The sequence below is a fragment of the Petaurus breviceps genome, unplaced genomic scaffold (genome assembly GCF_028583685.1).
Source record: "Petaurus breviceps papuanus isolate PSGF00001 unplaced genomic scaffold, PetGlider_PUasm1.0 156, whole genome shotgun sequence".
In the NCBI taxonomy this organism is placed as follows: domain Eukaryota; kingdom Metazoa; phylum Chordata; class Mammalia; order Diprotodontia; family Petauridae; genus Petaurus; species Petaurus breviceps.
The window spans coordinates 14,017,213-14,036,666 of record NW_027185720.1 but is presented as its reverse complement, the minus strand read 5'-3'; the positions used below and the strand labels follow the sequence as shown (position 1 = coordinate 14,036,666).

Genomic DNA, 19,454 nt, shown 5'->3' with positions numbered 1-19,454 from the left:
ATGTCAGAGCTGGGAGGGAGCTTAGAACAAGGGATGTCAGAGCTGAGAGGGAGCTTAGAACAGGGGATGTCAGAGGTGAGAGAGGCCTTAGAACAGGGGATGTCAGAGCTGGAGAGGAAGATTAGAACATGGGAAATGCCCCAGATTTGATTCCAGGCCCTCTAACCTTTGACCTAGAAGTATTCATTACTCTACATGATACCTCAATGACCCTTTGGTCCCTCGCTTTGTTCATCCCTCCCCCACAACAGTACACCTCAGGCTTGGCACACGGGCTCTGGGGACCATTAGACACCCCACCAGAGATGAAGGGACTCCCCCCAGCCAAACTGCCATCTTCACCTCTAGCCTTAGTGCATCCTGGGAGTTGTAGTCCATATCACATCCCCAGGGAGCTGGGGAGGGCCCTCTAACCTAAGAGGACAGTAGTCAGAAGCTTTCCATACTTGGCTTCTACTGTCCCGGTCCTTAAAACAAGCTAGAGTTCAAGATCTCCCCTTTGGGGGCCTCAGTTTCCTTCCTTTTCTATTAAATGATGGAGTTGGATCAAATGGTCCACCTCAAAGGCCCCTCTGAGCTCTGACATCCCCTGTTCTATGCTCCCTCCCAGCTCTGACCTTCCCTGTTCTAAGCTCCCTCCCAGCTCTGATATTTCATGTTCTAAGGTCCCTCCCAGCTCTGACCTCCCCTGTTCTAAGCTCTCTCCCAGCTCTGATATTTCATGTTCTAAGGCCTCTCCCAGCCCTGACCTTCCCTGTTCTAAGTTCTCTTCTAGCACTACCATTTGATGTTCTAATAGCCAGATTCTAACATTCTGGGTTCTAAGTCTTTCCCAAGTGCAGCACCCCTTAGGCCTGTGATCACTTAGCCCAATTGTGACTTGAGGCTTCGATCCCCCCAGTCTTAACGAAGGAATTGCCTCCCCCACCCCCACTGCTTCATTCACAAGGGCTCCCATAGCCCAAGGGGCCTTCACTGAGGGAAGGGGGAGCAGGGTAACTGGACCCCCTAAGCCACAGGGCCCCATTTCCCAGTGGAATGTCTTCCATCTCCAGGACACAGCCTACGTGCAACCCTGGCACCCCAAATGTTGTATCCCCAAAATGAAAAAAGAGAAGAGGACCAGGGAAGGCAGGTCAGGCTGAGGGTGTGGGGAGCCTGGGGGGGCCTGTAGGAACCCCACGGGTTGGGGATAGCAAAAGAGCAAATGACTCCACCTTCTGCCCTTCCTTCCCTCCCTCCCCCCTCCCTCCTTCCCCAGCCCTCAGCAGCCAGTCAGTCAGTGGCGTCCAGCCGGAGTGGTGGTGAGCAGAGCAAGCTGGTTTCTCTGCTGCTCGGCAGCAGCCTGAGGCCCTCTGGGCCCCCCAGCTCCCTCCCTCAGAACCCAGAGGGACCCCATCCTCCCCAGCCTGGAGCTGGCCCCTGAGCCCTGGGATCCCCTCTCCATCGCCCCACCTTGGGACTCGCTGCTCCAGACGGGACTCGGAGGCCGACCGAGGTGAGCTTCCCTCCCTGCCCTGTGCCTCTCTCTGGACCCACCTCCCAGCCCGCTCTTTCTCCTGCCTGCACCAGCAAGGGGAGTCTGGTGGAGGCTGAGGGGGGCTCCCAAACCTTCTGGTACCAGATGGGCACCAGGGTGAGAGGGAGATATGGGAGGAAGTGGGGACTTGTCTGGCCCTTTCCCTCTCTGCCACCTGCCTGTTGCCCCTGCTCATGTCTTGGAATCTTGGTGGGGGATAAGGGGAGGCTGATGGGAGCCTGGGTCCCTGTCCTGCTTCCTCTCATCCCCGTCCCCTCTGCCCAGATGGGGCACCGCTGAGAGGCAAGGGGGAAGAAGGTGAGAAAATGGGAAATTCCCAAAGAGAGATTATATTCTTTAGGGAGTCCGTTTTTCTCTTTCTCTCCACAAACCACCACCTGAAAGCAGAAACAAACAAAAAAAAATCCTCAAATCCACCCACACCAAGGAACGGTTGGGACAGGGTTAGGGGGAGGGGAAGGGGGAGGAGGTCTTTCCCTGTCTGGGAGGGACTTGCAGGGTTGGAGTCAGATCCCCTGGGCCGCTGAGGCTGGAGTTCACTCTCTGCCAAGGTGGGGACCTGGGGGGCTGGCCTGGGGCTCTGGCCCTGGCTCTCTCCCCTCTGCCACCCAGTTGGGCCAGGAGCCAGGACTGGGGGAAGGGAGGACCTGTGAGTGCTCCCCAAGAGCAGGAGACCAGGAGGCACTCCAGCTCCATCTCTCTCTTTCCTTTCTAGTTCAGAGGCAAAAGTTTTCCCTGGCAGAGGGGCCCAGAGGAGGAGGACGAAGAGGAAGAGGAGGAGGAGGAAGGCAGCATGAGTGAGGAGCAGGACCTTTCGGAGGTTGAGCTGAGCCCAGTGGGCTCCGAAGACCCCTCCATGGCGCCGGATGGCTCGGCCCTCCATGCCAGCCCCGGCCCCGGAGAGCTGGGCAAGGTGAAGAAAGAGCAGCAGGACCCTGAGGTAGACGACGACAAATTCCCCGTGTGCATCCGGGAGGCTGTCAGCCAGGTGCTCAGTGGCTACGACTGGACCCTGGTGCCCATGCCCGTCCGGGTCAACGGGAGCAGCAAAAGCAAGCCTCACGTGAAGAGGCCCATGAACGCCTTCATGGTGTGGGCACAGGCTGCCCGGAGGAAGCTGGCCGACCAGTATCCGCACTTGCATAACGCGGAGCTCAGCAAGACCCTGGGGAAGCTGTGGAGGTGAGTGTCTAAGGTGGCAAGCCAGGGGGAGGGGGCGGCCCCTGGCCTGGACTCCCTCCCCATTCATGGCTCCCCCTTCACGGGTTCATGGGCTTTAGAGCTGGGACGGAACTTTGGAAACATGGCGTTGACAGTGAGGGAAACGAAGGCCCAGAGAAAGAAAAGGACTTGCCCAAGGTCACCCTGGCACTAGGTTGGCAAAGCCCAAATTCGAACCCTGCTCCGCTGCCTCCAAATCCAATGCGCCTTCTGCTAGGCCATGTAGCTATCTCCCCTCCAGGGGTAGGGGATAGAAGACAAGGGGGCCTTCTTTGTCTCATCCTCCCATGTATGCCTTGTTCACCTGCCCCCAGAGTATTTGAACCCAGGACTCTCTGGTAGCTTCTCCCCCCAAAGCCTAGAGTCACTGGAGCAACCGGCGCCCTCTGGTGGCTGGTATTCTGTTGGGGGACAAAGGGAGGGGACAAGGAGCTTGGGTTGGGTTGAGTTGGGGACCATGGCGGGTTCGAAAGATTACGGGGCCCCAGAACCGCAAGGGCCCTCAGAAACAACCATCTAGTCCAATGTCTCATCTTGCAGCGGAGGAAACTTAGTCCTCACCATTCATGAAACAGCCTTCTCTAATAGCTGAGTCCGCCATACTTTCCAACCTTGAGAATAGAATAGGGCTGAGGGCCAGGGCAGAACTGGACAAGAAGTCCCATAAAGGGGACAGAAGCTCCAGGGAGAACTGGGCCCATAGCCCAGCTCTGCCACTTACTAGCTGTGAGACATTGGGTGAGCAGCTTGGCCTCAACCTTTTGGGGTCTCAGTTTCCTCATCTGTAAATTGGGGGAGTGTTGGGCTAGAGAACTCTAAGAACCCTTCCGATTCTGATGGACTGTGATTTGATGACAGAATAAGTACGGAGATGGAGGGGTGTGTGTGTGTGTGTGTGTGTAAAAAGGATGGAAGGACAGTGAACTTTTCTCCCATCTGAATCCTCGGAGTCAGGGATAATCCCAGGCAGCCAAGGAGTTTAAAAGATGAGAAAAGAAGGAAAGGAGAGAAAAATCAATAAGGAAAACTAGGCCGTCAGATCCATCCCCACCCGCTGGGGCTCCCTTCATTTTTGCTACCCCCCCATCCCTGGATATGCCCAACACGCTTGGCCTCAGACAGGCCAGCCCCAATTCCTTCATGGCACCAGTTGGCACAGGCTTCCCCAGGCCTGTCTTCTGATTTCCCGTCATGTCCCATCCTTGTTTCTACTCTCCAGTATCCCGAGGCTTCTCTTTCTTAAGCCCCAAAGTAGCCCCAAAAGGAAGAGAAGCACCCACTCCTATGGCAATGATGGAAGTTGTCTCTTAATCCAGTCTTATCCTCTGTCTGCCACTCTCCCCCTGCCCTGGTGCCTTCCCCCTAGCCAGCCTGCCCCCAAGATCCTCTCAGGGCACCCTCCCTCCTGGGGCCATCTTCCCTCTTGGGCCCCTACCCAGGGATTACCAATTCCCTCCTTCTCTCTCTGGCAGGCTCCACCTTCACCCAAAGGCTGGGCCAGGGACAGCAGTGCCCAGGACAGCCATATGCCTCCTCATCCCCCTACCCCAGTAGACACCCTCCCCCAAACAGGGGACTGCAGACCAGACGGGACACTATCACCTCCTCCTCTGCTGCCCCATCCCCCAGTCTGTATCTGGAAAAAGGGCAGGTCTTCAGATCAAGGGACCTGGGCGGGTCCCTGCTGGCACTCTGCCCTGTCCCACAATTCCCCACCTCGGTTCCCTTCATTCCAGCCCTGAAACCATGTGCCCGTATTAGTATAGTAGTAGCTCCAGCAAGGAGACTAGAGTTGAAGACTAGAGTCCTAATTCCCAGGCCCCTCATGGTGAGGACATAAGCAACTCACCTTCCTTCTGGGCCAGAGTTTTGCCATTTGTAAAATCAAGTCATTGACCTGGCTCTGACATTCCCTGTTCTAAGGCTCCTCCCGACTCAGACATTCTGTGTTCTAGGGTCTTTGCAAGCTCTGACATGTGAGAGGGCACAATGACTGGGCCCCAGGGGCACTAGCCCCAGAATGTTAGGAGCTGGGAGAGCTCCCTCTGAACCCTGTTCCATGCAGCAGTTTTGTGAGAGCCCTGCCCTCGTCATCCTGAACTGGAAGTGTCCTCTCTTCACAGACCCAAGGCCTAGAGAGCCCCAGGATGCTGCTGGGCCAGGCTTTGTGGCCCCAAGGCCCTTGGGACAACCTGGGGATGAACAGCAGAGCCCAGCAGGGAAGCTGGGGAGTTCTTGGTCCTGCTCCAATAACTGAGTCTGATGCACATCTGGGCAGATATGGGCCCTGTAGCTGGTCAGGAAAGGGTATGAGAGAAGAGAAGAGAAAGCGGCAGGCCAGGCTCTGGGAGTGGGTGGGGAGCTGGGGTGAGGGGTGAGCAGCACAGAGTAGGGGAAAGCAGCTGAACAATACAAAGAGCCACTGGCCACGACACCCTGAGCAGTCACTGAGCTAACCTCTTGAAGTCTCAGTTTCTTCATCTATAAAATGGGAAAAACACTTAGTAAGGCAGTGTGATACAGAGTGCCAGCTCTGGGGTCAGGGGCTTGGGCTTCTTGCCACCTGTGTGACTTTGGGCAGCCATTTCGTTTCCTCAGTTTCCTCCTCTGTACAATGAGGACTGGGTGGTCTTGGAGGTCCCTTTAACTCTCATTTTGTCCTGATTGTACTTGCACCCCCATGGTTGGAAGGAAAAGACTTTCTAAACCACTGGAATTTATAGCTCACCCTATCACTCAACAAACATTTATTAAGCTCCTACTGTATGCCAGAGGACACAATAAACAAATGTTTATGAAGCTCTCCTGTGTACCAGGCACTGCAGATAATCAACAGACATTTATTAAGAGCCTACTGTGTGCCAAGCTTTGTACTAAGCACAAGGGATACAAAGACTCATACCAGTCCCTGCCCCTCGAAGGGCTTAAGTGTGGCTAGGTATGACACTCTGCACAGAAGAGCATCTGTTAGACACTAGGGGTAGGGGGAAAACGAGCAGGGGTCAGTGAGGCTTCATGCAAAGAGCGTTCCTTGAGCTCAGCGCTTCCACAGCCTTCCGGGCTGAGGATTCGCCCACCCAACACCAGCTGCCAAGCCTCGACCCTTCCTGCCCTTCCCAGGCTAGCTTCCCAGGACCCGACGAGAGGGGAAGATCCAGGCCCCTGTTTGGACACCAGACGTGTTCCTCCCTCCCCGTCTACTGCCGCGCGCGCTTGTGCTAACCAGACCCAGAGGATGGGCTGGGGTAAGCCCGAGCAGGGAATGAGGAAGGAGAGAGCGCTAGGTGTGGCTGCTGCCCCGGGGCAGGGCTGCGGGGCAGGCTCTGCCGGGCAGACTCTCACGAAATAGGTTTCCTAGGCACTTGGGGTAGCAGGCTGGGAGTCGGGGGCTCAGGGTGCATGGGGTCCGACGGTCAGCCCGCCAAACCTCGAGGGAGATCGGAAAGCTAAGCTGACCAGCTCCCCCGGAGCTCCTGGGAGCCCCCCGGAATTTTCAGAGAGGTTTGCTCGCTCAGGACCCCGGGGGACTCTTCCAGACGGGCTGCGCTGAGACCCTAGGAACCCTCCCTTTTTCCGCCGCTGGGTGATACGCAGAAAGCTGCTAGTGAGAGAGAAAAAGCTGAGCTCGCCGGGGCCCCGCCAGGACTCTGCCTCCCCAAGCCAGACCTCCTTCCTGGAGCTTTCTAGAAGTGAGCGGGCATAGGAGGAGAGAGTATCCGACCTCCCCGAGGCTCCCTTATCAAGGGGACCGCTGGTCCCCTGTACTGAAGTACGAGATGGGAGCATCGAGACTGCGGAGAACACTAGGGTCTCTGCCTCCGGGAGCCGGCGTTAGGGGGAGGGGCTGGGGGAACTTCCATGAAAGGAGACCACCTCCCTCCCCATTCCCACCCCACCAGGACTTCGCAGATGGAACTTTGCTTCCTGACCCCCAATTTTCTGAGATCCCTGCTGCCTAGGTGCCATGGTTGGCACCCATTACAAGTGTTGAGAGCTGGGGAGGACCTTAGCCCAACTCCTGTTCAAGAAGGAAGCCCCTTAAGTGATTTACCCAGAGTCACACAGGGAATGAGTGAAGCAAAGATTTGAACCCAGGTCCTCTGACTCCAAAACTGGTACAGGTTCAGCAGAAGGAAGCCTGGACCTAGCAAGAGTTCCCCAATTCAAACCCCAGCTGGGCCACTTGTGGGCCCCGGTTTCCTCACGTATAAGATCAGCACAGGTGGACTAAATGTCCTACTCTATGATTCCAGAATCCTTCTGAAACCACCAGGATGGCAGGCTGGGGCCAAGTGGCTGAAACTGCCAGGCAGACACCAGGCAGATTTAGGCTGGGGACTGGGGTTTAGGCAGGGTGAGGTTAAGGGCTGTGCTTGAACTGGGGTCTGAGTTATGGTTGGGGTGTATGGGGAGGGGGTGCAATGCCAGATCCCAAGACCCAAGTCTGGGTGCCTCATTTCTCCATCTATTTTCACCCAACCCTGCCCAAGGAATCACAGGCTTTAGGTCTCTGGTGAGAGAGGGCTCTCACCTCCATGCTTAATGCTGGGACTGTGACATTCTTGTACCAAACACCCCCAAATTCTACAATCAGACAGTATGGACCTGAAGTCAGGAAGAACTGAGTTCAAATCCTGCCTCAGACACTGACTAGCAATAACTCTGGGCAAGTCCCTTAACCTCTGTGGATGACAATGGCCCCTATTCCCAGAGTTGTTGTGAGGATCAAATGAGTTGACATATGGAAACTTTAAAGTGTTATATAATTTTGCACTGCCCTCCTTCTCATCATCATTATATATAGTCCCCTGTCATGGTGTGGGGTCAGAATGAAACACTGGAGATTAATGACTCTTGGCTAAAAATAATATCTGCTAAAATAATAATAAAAATAATAGCCGACATTTTCAGAACACTTACTATCTCATTTTTCCTCTTGACAATGCTGTCACTCCCATTTTACAGATGGGGAAACTGAGGCTCAAAATGCTAAGTGACTTGACCAGAATCACACAGCTAGGGAGTGTCTGAGGAAGGATTCAAACCCAGGTCTTCCTGACTCCAAGGCCAGTGTTCTATCTCTTACCCAGAGTGCCTAGGCTCTGTTCATTACTTTTCTCCATGGACTCTGCACACATTCTATGTATCCTTATGGCACTTAACTCATGGGTCTCAGCCCAGAAGAGAACAGCAAAGTCCCCGGCTTTGCCTGAGAGCAGGGAGGGGGAATAATGTAGGATTTACAACAGGGATGGACCTTAGAGATATTTTAGCCCATGCCCCCATTTTATAGGGGAGGAAACTGAGGCCTGGAGGGAAGTGATTTGTCCGAGGTCAACCAGGTAGTTAATGACACAAGGGGACTCCAGCCTGGAGGGTGGCGGTGGGGGAGGAGGAAGCTGGCCACAGGGAGGAGCAGCTGGTCTCTGGGCCAACTCCTGGCAGCTCAGAGGTTTAAGGCTCAGGAATGAAAGTCTCCTAGGAATTTTGGCCCTAGGAATGCTAGCCAGACAGGGATGCCTGGCATGACCACTCCCTCACACCCAGGCAGGAGGGAAGGGGAGGGGGGGGGAGGCACAAAGCTAGTGGGGGAGGGGGGGGAGAGGGGGGAGGAGGCACAAGGCTAGTGGGGAAGGGGGAGAAGAGGAGGGAGGAGGCACAAAGCCAGTGGAGGAAGGGTCACCTCCTAGAAAGAAAAGGAAGTGGGGGTAGTGCTGCCCAATGGGTTCCTTCCAAGGAGAGATTAGCACAGCAATGAACACTCTTGTATCCTTGCACTCAGGGTGCCCCAGCCCCCAGTCTCTGCCCCCAGAGTTAGGGGAGGGTCACTTCCACATAGAGAGCCCTCCCTTCCCCACTCTCTGAAGACTTTGGGAAGAAAAGGAAGAGAAAAGGCCCTCTGGTGCATTTTGCCTCAGCCCTACACTAGCCCCCAGTCTCCATGTGAGCGTGTGGGACAATGGTTATAACACCAGCACAGGCCAGGGTAGGATGAGGCCCAGGACACCTGAGTTCCTTATTCCCCACTGTTCAGCTCCTCCTCACCCAGTCCCCTCCCATAACATGAAGAAAGGATTTCTCTCCCTAGTTTGTCCAGCTCTCTCACCCCTCTCTGCTAGAGCTGGGAAGAACCCCTGGACAAGATTTAGTCACACCCTCATTTCACAGATGGGGAAACTGAGGCCCAAGGAGGGAAAAGACTTGCCCAGGCTGGTGAAATAGCAGAACCAAGATTTGAATGCAGGTTCTTTGATGCCAGATCCAGTGGGTTTTTCCCACTGTGTGCATGCAAACATTGGCTCTCAATAACAGAGGCAAACACATCCTAACTAAAATGGTCTCACTTGGGATGGAGTCCATTGGATCCAGGAAACAAAATGAGCTCAAAATCTTGCCCTTCACCAAATCCCTGACAATCAGACCTACCCTTGTGGGTATTTCCTTCCTGGACACTGAGAGATGGGCTAAAAGACATCTGGAGGGTCTCTGGAGATGTGAGGAGTTCTGGGAGGCCCAGGCCTGTCCTCTGAGGTAGCATGGGGAGAAGAAGCCCTGGGGGGGGGGGGGGCGCGAGGAGGGAGACAAGAGAAGGAATCAATCTGGCCCAAAGTCTGAGGTCAGGAAGTCACAGACAGACACACAGAGAGACTTCTGCTCCCTAGGTCCAAGGTGGGAGTTTTCAGGGAGGGAACCGAGTTTTGAGAGAGGCAGGGAGATGGGGAGGTGAAGGGGAGGACCCCTGAGAAGCACGGAATCTGAGCAGGAAGGCACTCCCTCATTTCCCAGAGGATGAGATTGTACCCTGCAGAGTGGCAGTGACACCAAAGAATCCTTGCCCTGGTCCCCAGGCTCAAGCCCTTCCAAACGAAAGGAACCAAGGCAGGATGGGTTCCTCAGAACTGACTGAGCCCAAGTTCTGCAAGCTGGGAAGATGACTGAGTATCCAGGTCCCCTCAGTCCCTGGGGTGGGAGGTTTTCCATCACTCCACCCCCCTCAGTTCCTATCCCTCCTAACATTCCAGCTTGGGGTGGGGGTGGGGGAGAGAAAACCAGAAAAATACTTGGGGGACATAACTTCAAGGTTCCATGACCTCTGAAAGCCTGACACTCTCAGATTCCAAGGTGCAGAACTAAAGGCCAGACCCTTAGTAACGGCAATGATAATGGTTATAAATAATAATGAAAGCTTCCATCCCTATAGCGCCAAGAAGTTTACAAAGACACTGCCACAGGATTTTAGATTTAGGGACCATCTAGTTCAACCTTCTCACTTTACAGATGAGGAAACTGAGGAAAAGAGGCTAAGAGACCTGCCCAAGATCACACGGGGTTAGCAGGTGACACAGGCAGAATTTGAACCCAGGTTCCCAATGACTCCTGCTACTGTAGGGCACCCACAGGAATTCTTTTCACCACCATAACAACCCTTTGAGGCAGGATCTGCTAGATTCAAGGACTCACCTATTCTCCCCTCCCCTCTCCTATCCTCCCTTCCCTTCCTTCTGCTCCTCCATCCCACTCTCCTCTCCTCCCCTCCCCTCCCCTCTTCCCTCTCCTCTCCCCTGTCCTGTCCCCTCTTCCCTTCCCTTCCTCCTGCTCCCCCCCTCCACCTTCCACTCCTCCCCTCCCTTCCCTTCCTCCTGCTCCCCCCTCCACCTGCCTCTCCTCCTCTCCTCTCCCCCCTCCCGTCTCTCCCCTCCCTCCCCTCCCCCCCTCTCCCCCCGGGGCCCCCAGGCTGTTGAATGAGAGCGACAAGAGGCCCTTCATCGAGGAGGCCGAGCGCCTGAGGATGCAGCACAAGAAGGACCATCCAGACTACAAATACCAGCCCCGGCGCAGGAAGAACGGGAAGGCGGCCTCGGGGGAGGGGGAGGCCCCCGGCGAGGGGGAGCCCGGTGGCGCGGCCGCTGTGCAGGCGCACTACAAGAACTCGCACCTGGAGCACCGGCACCCCGGCGAGGGCTCCCCCATGTCCGACGGGAACCCGGAGCACTGCTCAGGTGAGGGGCGCACGGGGGCTCCGGGGGAGGGGCAGGACTGGGGGTGCGGTGGGCGGCGTGGCACCGCGGGCTGTGAGGGCGATCTCCCGCGGCGGAGAGGCGGCCGAGGGGCACGAGGGGCGCGGTTCGGTCGGTCTTTCTGGGGGGGGGATAGGGAAGAGGAGGAAGGAACGGGGTCCTGCGCTCCCCTGCTCTGGCTCCCCGAGAGCTGCTCGGGGACCTCGGCGGCGCCGGCATTCTGGGGAAGGGGCGGCCGGGGGTGGCCGACACAGAGACAGAGGGGAAGATGATCAGGAAAGCCGAGTCAGGGACCGAAGGATGGGGCAATGCGTCTGACGGGACATCGTGTCTGATCTTGAGGAACCCCAGATTTGATGGGGGGCACAGGGTCTGATGAAGAAGTCCAATGTCAGGAAGGTGCTGCCTCTGGCCTACCCAACAGCTTCGCAGTCTCTTGGACAGCCCAAAGGGGCCCTCATCTGCGTTCGGGGGCCCTCCTCCTCAGCAGGAGGGTCTAACGGGATCCAAGACAAAGGGAGACGTGCAATCCTATCCCAGGAGGCTGAGACACATGCCCACACTGAGGGAGACGCCAGGGTATTCCCAGCCAGCTAGGAGAGGCAGGCTGTCCCCATTCCAATAAAGGAACCACAGGATGCTGGCGACTTTAAAAATCCACTCGGAATTCATCTGCTCCTGTCCCTATCTCTGATGGGTTCCCCAAGAAGTGTGGAATTGAGAGCTAGAAGGTTCCTTGCTTGGGGACCACCTGCTCCCAACCCATTTTACAGATGAGGAAACAATTCCCAGAGAGGGGAAGCATTGTATGCAAGGTCACACACATAATGAGGAGCAGAGTCAGAATTCAAACCCAAGACTGCAAACTCCAAAGAGAATTCCCTTTCCTTGTACCCTGCAACCTTCCATAAAAGGTCATGACAGTCTTCTTAAAAATTGACTTGGGAAACTCCCTAAGCTCTGTTAAGAGGGTAGGCACAACCGCAGAGTGAGAAACATCCCTAAGACCATAAACAAGGTAGTGCTGACAAAAGGCAGACGTAGGTTCAAGAAGGAAACCCCATCAGGCAGTGTTCCTCCTTCCCAGCTTGTGCTGGAGAGACAGAAACAGAGTCAAAGAGAGAGGAAGAGGAGAAAGGGACAGAGAGAGATGGAGACAGAAACAGAGGAGAGACAGAGACAGAGACAGAGAGAGGAAAAACAGAGAATGAGACAGAGGCAGAGAGGACAGAGAGAAACAGAGTCAAAAAGAGAGAGAGAGGAAAAAGAGGGAGAGAGAGAGAGAGAGGGAGAGAGAGAAAAGAGAGAGAGAGAGAGAGAGAGAGAGAGAGAGAGAGAGAGAGAGAGAGGAAAGACAGACAGAGTGGATTCATCCAAAGACCCTTAGGTAAGAGGTGCTCCTTGTGAGCTCGGCAGACTTCCTGGAGCAGGCAGTTCCAAGCAGGGGCTTGAAGGATGGGGAGGATGTAGCTCTGGGAGGAGGGGAGGGCAGGAAAGGAAATCATTTGAACAAAGGTCCCTGGAAGAGCCACCTGACTGGAGGGAGGGTCTGTGAAGGAAAAGAAAATCTCAGAGGAGATAAAACAAATTCAAGCCCAGTGGGGCCAGGCTAGAGGACTCTGAATGTTGGAGGGACATAGCAATCAATGGGTAGAATTCAGTGAGCATTTGTTGAACACCAGCTGGGTGCAGGGCTCTTTGCACCCTACTGGGAACTCAAATGTGGAAAAACGCGCCAAGCACCTGTGCCAGCCCTGAGGAAGCTTGTGATCTGGGTGGGGGGAAGGGGGGTTGTAGACAGACATGTCTAGTTGGAGGCAGGGGTGTGAGAGGAGCATGGAGAGATCCAAACGAGGTGCTCTAGGAAACCTGGAGGAAGGAGACCCCACTCCAGTCAGGCAGGCAGGTCAGTTGGTTTAGTGACTGACTGAATTTCTAGCCTGGAAGTGTTCTCCCTCCTGAGCCAGGAGTTGTGCTCAGCAATAGAATGCAGGGTGCTAGTAAATGTTTAACAACCGGTTCTCTGGGGAAAATAAACTCATAGGGCACACATTCAAGCTTAGTCTGCAAAATTAACATATTCTCCATCACTTTCTTAAGTCTAGACAATCCACAAAACAATACATTGAGCCCTAATTTGTAGGATTTGTGGACTTCTGATGTGTAAATGCTCCCTCTGGAGATTTAACAATCAGCTTGCCATTCAAACCAACTGCAGCACACTCCTGATAGTCACTAGTGATCATGAAAGGACCTCTGAGGTTCTTTTTTCCAACTCTCTCACTTTACAGACCACTCAATAAACATTTATTGAGCACCCACTGTATGCAGGTCCCTCAGAGGAAACAAAACTTCAATAAGGATGAACCCTGGGAATCACTGCTTATAGTTCAGGTGTGGAAACTGGGACCCAGAGGTGAAGGGAAGCTCCAGGGTCTGGCAAGCTGTAAGCAGCATAAGTGACATTAGAATTTCTGACACAACGCACTCTGCATATCATGGCTCTGCCTTTTGCCAGCTATAGGCCAGTCACTGGGTCTCAGTTTCCCCACCTGTAGAATGAGAGAGGTTGGACTAGAGGGCCTCCGAGGTCCCTTCCAGCTCTAGAGCGTGAAGCCCTAGGAGTTCATGGAGGGGTGGGCAGTGCCTGGAACTTGTTCCAGCAAGGCTTCCCCTGAGAAGCCTTCATTCTACCAAGAAAATAAACCATCAGACTTAAATTTGGTTCCACTAACTCAGTAGAATGCAACAAGCCTTTACTAAACACCAGCTGTTTGCGAGACAATGTGACAGGCACCAGGATATGAAGACAGAGCAGGTACAGAACCCTGGCCTGATGTCCCAGAAGTCTTAGTGCAGATGGAAACTTCCAAAGTTCTGCAGAGGAAGGTTATAGCAACAGAATCAGGAGCCTGAGTTGCTCCCTGAGTCAATCAATCAATAAGCATTTGTTAAATACCTACTGTTTCTAGGGCCTGTAACTACAAAAACAAAAATCCCTGCGTTGAATGATCTGACATTTTAATGTGGAGAGACAGGAGGGGAAAGTGGGGAAGAGCCCACTATCTTCTCCCATTAGGGTATAAGCTCCTTGAGGGCAGGGATTGTCACACTTATTTCTTTGCATTCAAAGGGTTAACACAGTAGATATTTAATAAATGCTTGCTGGCTTGCTTGGAGATGGCGTAAGCAAAGGCACAGAAACAGAAGAAGACTGGGGTGAATGGGGGAGTGAAGACTAGTCCATCAAGAATCCAGCATTTATTAAGTGCCTACTGTATGCCTTTGGCCTCACAAAGGGAAGGTGCAGGAGATAAGGTTGGTTGGAACCAGACTGAGATGGGCCCAGGCATTTAGTCAGTTCCATAGGCCATGGGGAGCCACGAAAGGAGGGCTGATCAGAGTGGTGGAAGGTCAGTCAAGCACAGAAGGATGGATGGGACAGGGGAGGGACTGGGGGCAAGGAGATCAGCTAGGAGGTCATTACAGAGGACAACACATAGAGGCTGGCAGGAGGAGAGACAGAGCAGGGGACACATGTCCACGGCACAGTAACCGTCCTGTGAGGTCACTCTTTCAAGGATCACCATTGCCATTTGACTGAGGAGGAAACTGAGGGGCACAGAAAGGTGACCTGTGAGCGTCAGAGCAAGACAGACACGTTTTCTGGTCCATCAGTCCATCAACCAACAAGCATTTATAAATCACCTTCTGTGTGACAGGCACTGAGCTAGGTGCCAAGACCAAAAAGAAAATTCCTGCCCTCTTACCATCTAGCCAAGGAGGGTGATATTGTTACATCCAAAATACAGGCCAGACAAATACAAGGTTACTTAAGAGAAAGGATCTAGCATCTTGGAGAATCGGGCAAGGCTTCAGCTCTTGAAGAAAGAAAAGGATTCCCTGAGTTCAGGATGAGGAGGAAGGACATTCCAGGCATGAGGGGCAGCCAGGGCAAAGGTGTGGAGGTGGTAGATGGAGGGCCTTGTATGGAGACTAGTAAGAAGGTCAGTGTGGCTGTCCCACAGTATGCATGGAGGGAGGGATACGTTTAATGAGAAGAGCAGCTTGGAGGCTTACAATTTCAGAAGAGTTTGTCTGTAATCCCAGAGGCTCCTGAACCCACAAACTATGTGGCTCAGTGTCCTTATTTTCTGTTCTCCTTCCACCCCCAATCCTAGGCCAGAGCCACGGCCCTCCCACCCCTCCGACCACCCCAAAGACAGAGCTGCAGTCAGGCAAGGCAGACTCAAAGCGGGATGGCCGCTCTCTGGGGGAGACTGGGAAACCCCACATCGACTTCGGCACCATGGACATCGGTGAGATCAGTCACGAGGTGATGTCCAACATGGAGACCTTCGATGTGGCCGAGTTCGACCAATACCTGCCACCCAATGGACACGCCGGCCACCCTGGCCACGTGGGGAGCTATGCCACGGCCGGTTACGGGCTGGGCAGCGCTCTGGCAGTGGCCAGCGGACACTCGGCCTGGATCTCCAAGCCGCCTGGTGTGACCCTGCCTGCCACCTCGTCGCCCGGTGTGGATGCCAAGGCCCAGGTGAAGACGGAGGCCTCTGGCCCCCCGGGACCCCCTCACTATGCAGACCAGCCGTCCACCTCCCAGATTGCTTATACCTCTCTCAGCCTGCCCCACTATGGCTCTGCTTTCCCTTCTATCTCTCGCCCCCAGTTTGACTACTCTGACCACCAGCCCTCAGGACCATACTACGGCCACTCGGGCCAGGCCTCTGGCCTCTACTCAGCCTTCTCCTACATGGGGCCCTCTCAGCGGCCACTCTACACGGCCATCTCTGACCCCAGTCCTTCAGGGCCTCAGTCCCACAGCCCCACACACTGGGAGCAGCCTGTGTACACGACGCTCTCCAGACCCTAGAGGGGTGCTGGGACCCCAGTGTGAGGCCCTTCAGGAGGCTGCACCCCTCCTCCTCAGCCCAAGACCCTCTTGGCCACCAGTCACAGAACTGGTGGGGGCTGTGGAGGCCAAGGACTGCCACGTCTCCTTCCTTCTAAGGGAGGCTCTCTCCATCCCTCTCACCTCAATCGCTGTCCCCACTCACCTCTCCTGGTCTAGATGAGGCCTTGTCCACCCAGGACCTCAGTGGGATACTCTTTATCTTGGGCCTGTTGTGGCTTGAGGGTGGGCACTGTAGCCCAGCTCCTTTTGAGACAGTCTTTCCTTCCTTCGGGCCTACAGACTTTGCTTATCTCCACTGGGGAGGGAAATGCCTGTCCTGGACCTCACACAGCCCTGTGGTACCAGCCCAATACCCAGGGCTGCCCAAGGACCTGAGAACCTGACCCCACTGACTGATGTGACTGTGGGGGAGGTAGAGACCCTCTGAGGGCCATGTGGGTCAGTGAGAGAGGATGGAGGGAAGATTCATGGGGCCTGCCCTCCCCCCGAAACTGATTATACATGAAGGAGGCAGTGGAGAGGGCCCTCGCTGCCTGCCTAAGCAAGGAGGAGAGACTTTCTTTGCTGAATGAACTAGGGGCTTCACCCCACGCAGCAATGGGGAAAGGAGGCACCAGGGAGGTGGGGAGAGGATTTAGAAACAACTGATTAGGGGATGGGGGTGCTAATTGATCACCTCTGCCCCTCCCACCACGCCTACCCATCTCACATCCCCACAATAGTTCCCACTTCCCTGCTCACATCCTAGGCCCCTGGACTCCCAGATTGGAGAGGTCAGGCCAACCTAGCCCCAGACTTTGGTTCCCAGTCTCGGGAGAAGGCCAAGGCCCCTGTGGTCTGGCAGGACCTCCGTAAAGACACCAAAATCTTGATGTGTACATTCTCCTCCCCCATGCCTTGGCCCTATCCACCTGGCCCCCAGCCCCACCCCAACCTATGGTGTTTGAAGAAAATATGTAGCTGTGTCTGTCTCCCTGTGCCCAGGTCTCCAGACCCCCATCCACATGTAACGCATTATTGCCCCTCTCCCCCTATTTATCTCAGTAGCCCCTTGCCTACTCTCCTGCCCAGTCCCTATTAACTCTGCATTAAGCAATCCAGAATAATAAAATTAAAGGTTTCAGTTACTGGCCTCCTGGGCCCGGCCTTAGTCTGTCTGTTGGGGATAGGGCGGGACAACAGGCAGCCCTTAGATCTTAGACCCACAGAATGGCAGAGGAAGCTCAGGGGTCTCTGGGAGCCCCTCCTCATGGGCTGCAGGGAAGGGGCCAGGTGTCTGGCACAGGCTGGGGTGGAGACCAGGAAGTGATAATGGGCTGTCCTCCCAAGGGTGGAGATGGACCCGTGCACACACTCCCACTCCCCCCCACACATGCTGGCACACACATGTTCACACTCACACATTCACACACTCTCACATGCACACACACTCACATCTGTGCACACACATGCTCTCACACGGGCACACTTGCACACACTCACATGCACACACACTCACTTCTGTGCATACACATGCTCTCACACGTACACACTTGCACACTCTCACATGCACACACTCACATCCGTGCATACACATGCTCTCACACGTACACACTTGCACACACTCACACAAGTTGACACACTCTCACATGCACACACATTCACGTCCGTGCATGCACATGCTCTCACACGTACATAAGTGCACACACTTACACGTTCACACACACTCATGCACACACACTCACATCCGTGCATACACATGCTCACACGTGCACACACTCTCACATGCACACACTCACATATGTGCATATACATGCTCTCACATGTACACACTTGCACACACTCACATGCACACACACTCACATCCGTGCATACACATGCTCTCACACGTACACACAGTTGCACATGCTCACACTCAAGTCCACACACTCCCATCTCCAGCTATGGTGAGCTCAGGAAGGGGTTCTCTGTAGGGGATATCTCACTGTCTCCCCTCCACCTCACGGGTATCATACATCCTGTCCTTTACATAATCTCAGGGTTGAGAGGACCCTGAGCTCCTACTTCCACACCCTGGGGGAGATGACAGAGGGGCCCTTGGTGGGGGAGGGGCAGGAATGCCTCAAAGGCTGCTGGATGTTCAAAGGGTCCGGAAGTCTCTGAGCCTACTCACAGAGCTTGGGGATAAAGGGTTCCTCAGTCGGGTTCCTCGGAAACCCAGCACCCAGCCACCCCTGGATGTCGGCAAATCACCTGGCCCAGATCAATGGCATCATTGGGTCGTGGAGGAAATGGACGATGCAATTGCTGAGCCATTGTGAGTGCTATTAAAAGGAGAACAGAAACACAAGATTGGAGGACGAATGTCCCAATTCATAAATGACCTGCTCCTAGATTCACAGGAACAGAAGCTTAGGGCCTCAAAGTCACTGAATCCACTGCTGCCCCCATCTCACAGATGAGGGAAAGGAGGCTCAGAGAAATGAAGGAGCATGTCCAAGTACATAAGGGTCTGAGGTGGGACTTGAAGCGTCCAGTGCTCTGTCTACTGAGACGCTGCCTTCTCGGAAGTTTAGTTTAGGGTGGAATCTGACATCTTCCAGGACCAGACTCAGAGTCAGAAGGGACAGCACAGTCCCTGGCACACAGAAGGAAAAGCTGGTTGTCATCATCTGGTCCAACCTGCCACCAGTACAATTCCTTTTACTAAAACCCTGACCAGTGATGATGAGGAGCTCACTACCTAAAAAGCAGCCTGCCCCATAGCTGGGTATATCCCATTGCTAGGAAGTCTGTCTGCATCCCAAGCTGCCGGTTCTGCTCTTTGGGGCCAAGTAGGATTAACCTGACTCTGCTTTCAGGGGACATTCCTTCCATAACTTGAAGGCGATGACCACAACCCCCAAGTTCTCCAGGCTAAGCTTCCCTGGTCAGTCACATTGTAGGGAGTGGGAGAGCCAGAGAGTCAGAGTTTAGCTCTAGGGGTACACAGAACATCAAGAGAACCAGAGAAGGCCTCCAGCTTGTGAGGTAAATAGTCAGTCCTGGGCTCAAATCCCAGCATGCCACTTGCAAGCTGTGTGACCAACATAACAGTCCCTGCCCTCAATGGGCTTGAAGTCTACTGGGGAAAACAATGATAACACTTGGGAGTAAAAACAAATATTTACTAAGTGAGTAGGAAGCAATCTGGAGGTCCTAGAAGAAGATGAGGAGGGGAATGAGGAAAGGCTTCTATAAGTCATTTCTCTCGGGTTTATTTTCCCGATCTATAAAATGGAGGTAATAGTAAGTATCCATACTACCTACTGTACAGGGTTCGCTATGAGGACAAGAGATAAATGGGAGCCTACATCATTAATACTATGATCAAGCCTGCTGTCAACTAAAACCGCCCAAATCTCATTTTTCACACAAACCACATCTAGACCATATAACCCTGTCTTCTTCCAGTTGCTGACTCTTTGGACCTAACTGTAAGACTCGACATTTATTCCTGTTAAATCACTATTGGATAGAAGCAAACAGATCTTTCCATGTCAAATCAACGGTTAAACCCCAGTCAAAACCTTTTGGGATCCTGTAATTCAATCTATCAGCTAGCCCCCTTCCCCCTTGCCCCTCCAGTCTTGGGCCATCAGAGTGTTCAGTAAGTATGTGGGAATTTGGTACAACTGCTTTGGAAAACAATTCAGAATTATGCAAGACCAGTGACTAAATTAATCATTCCTTTCCGCCCCACTACTGGGACTATATGCCA

The 19,454-nt window shown here is 54.1% G+C and overlaps 1 protein-coding gene across 3 annotated transcripts; it reads left to right on the top strand.

The window, feature by feature from the left end:
* The first annotated feature begins 1,279 nt into the window (after positions 1 to 1,279).
* On the top strand, positions 1,280 to 16,852 carry SOX10 (SRY-box transcription factor 10). Of its 3 annotated transcripts, XM_069082126.1 has the most exons (5): positions 1,280 to 1,498; positions 2,256 to 2,722; positions 10,496 to 10,761; positions 14,961 to 15,599; positions 15,699 to 16,852. In XM_069082126.1, the coding sequence occupies exons 2-5, from the start codon at positions 2,334 to 2,336 to the stop codon at positions 15,869 to 15,871; spliced, it is 1,467 nt and encodes a 488-aa protein (XP_068938227.1). In that variant the 5' UTR covers positions 1,280 to 1,498; positions 2,256 to 2,333; the 3' UTR covers positions 15,872 to 16,852. The 3 variants fall into 3 exon arrangements, with proteins under 3 accessions (XP_068938227.1, XP_068938229.1, XP_068938228.1); XM_069082128.1 differs by having other exon boundaries at positions 14,961 to 15,841; XM_069082127.1 differs by lacking the exon at positions 1,280 to 1,498 and having other exon boundaries at positions 2,026 to 2,722.
* The last annotated feature ends 2,602 nt before the right edge of the window (positions 16,853 to 19,454 follow it).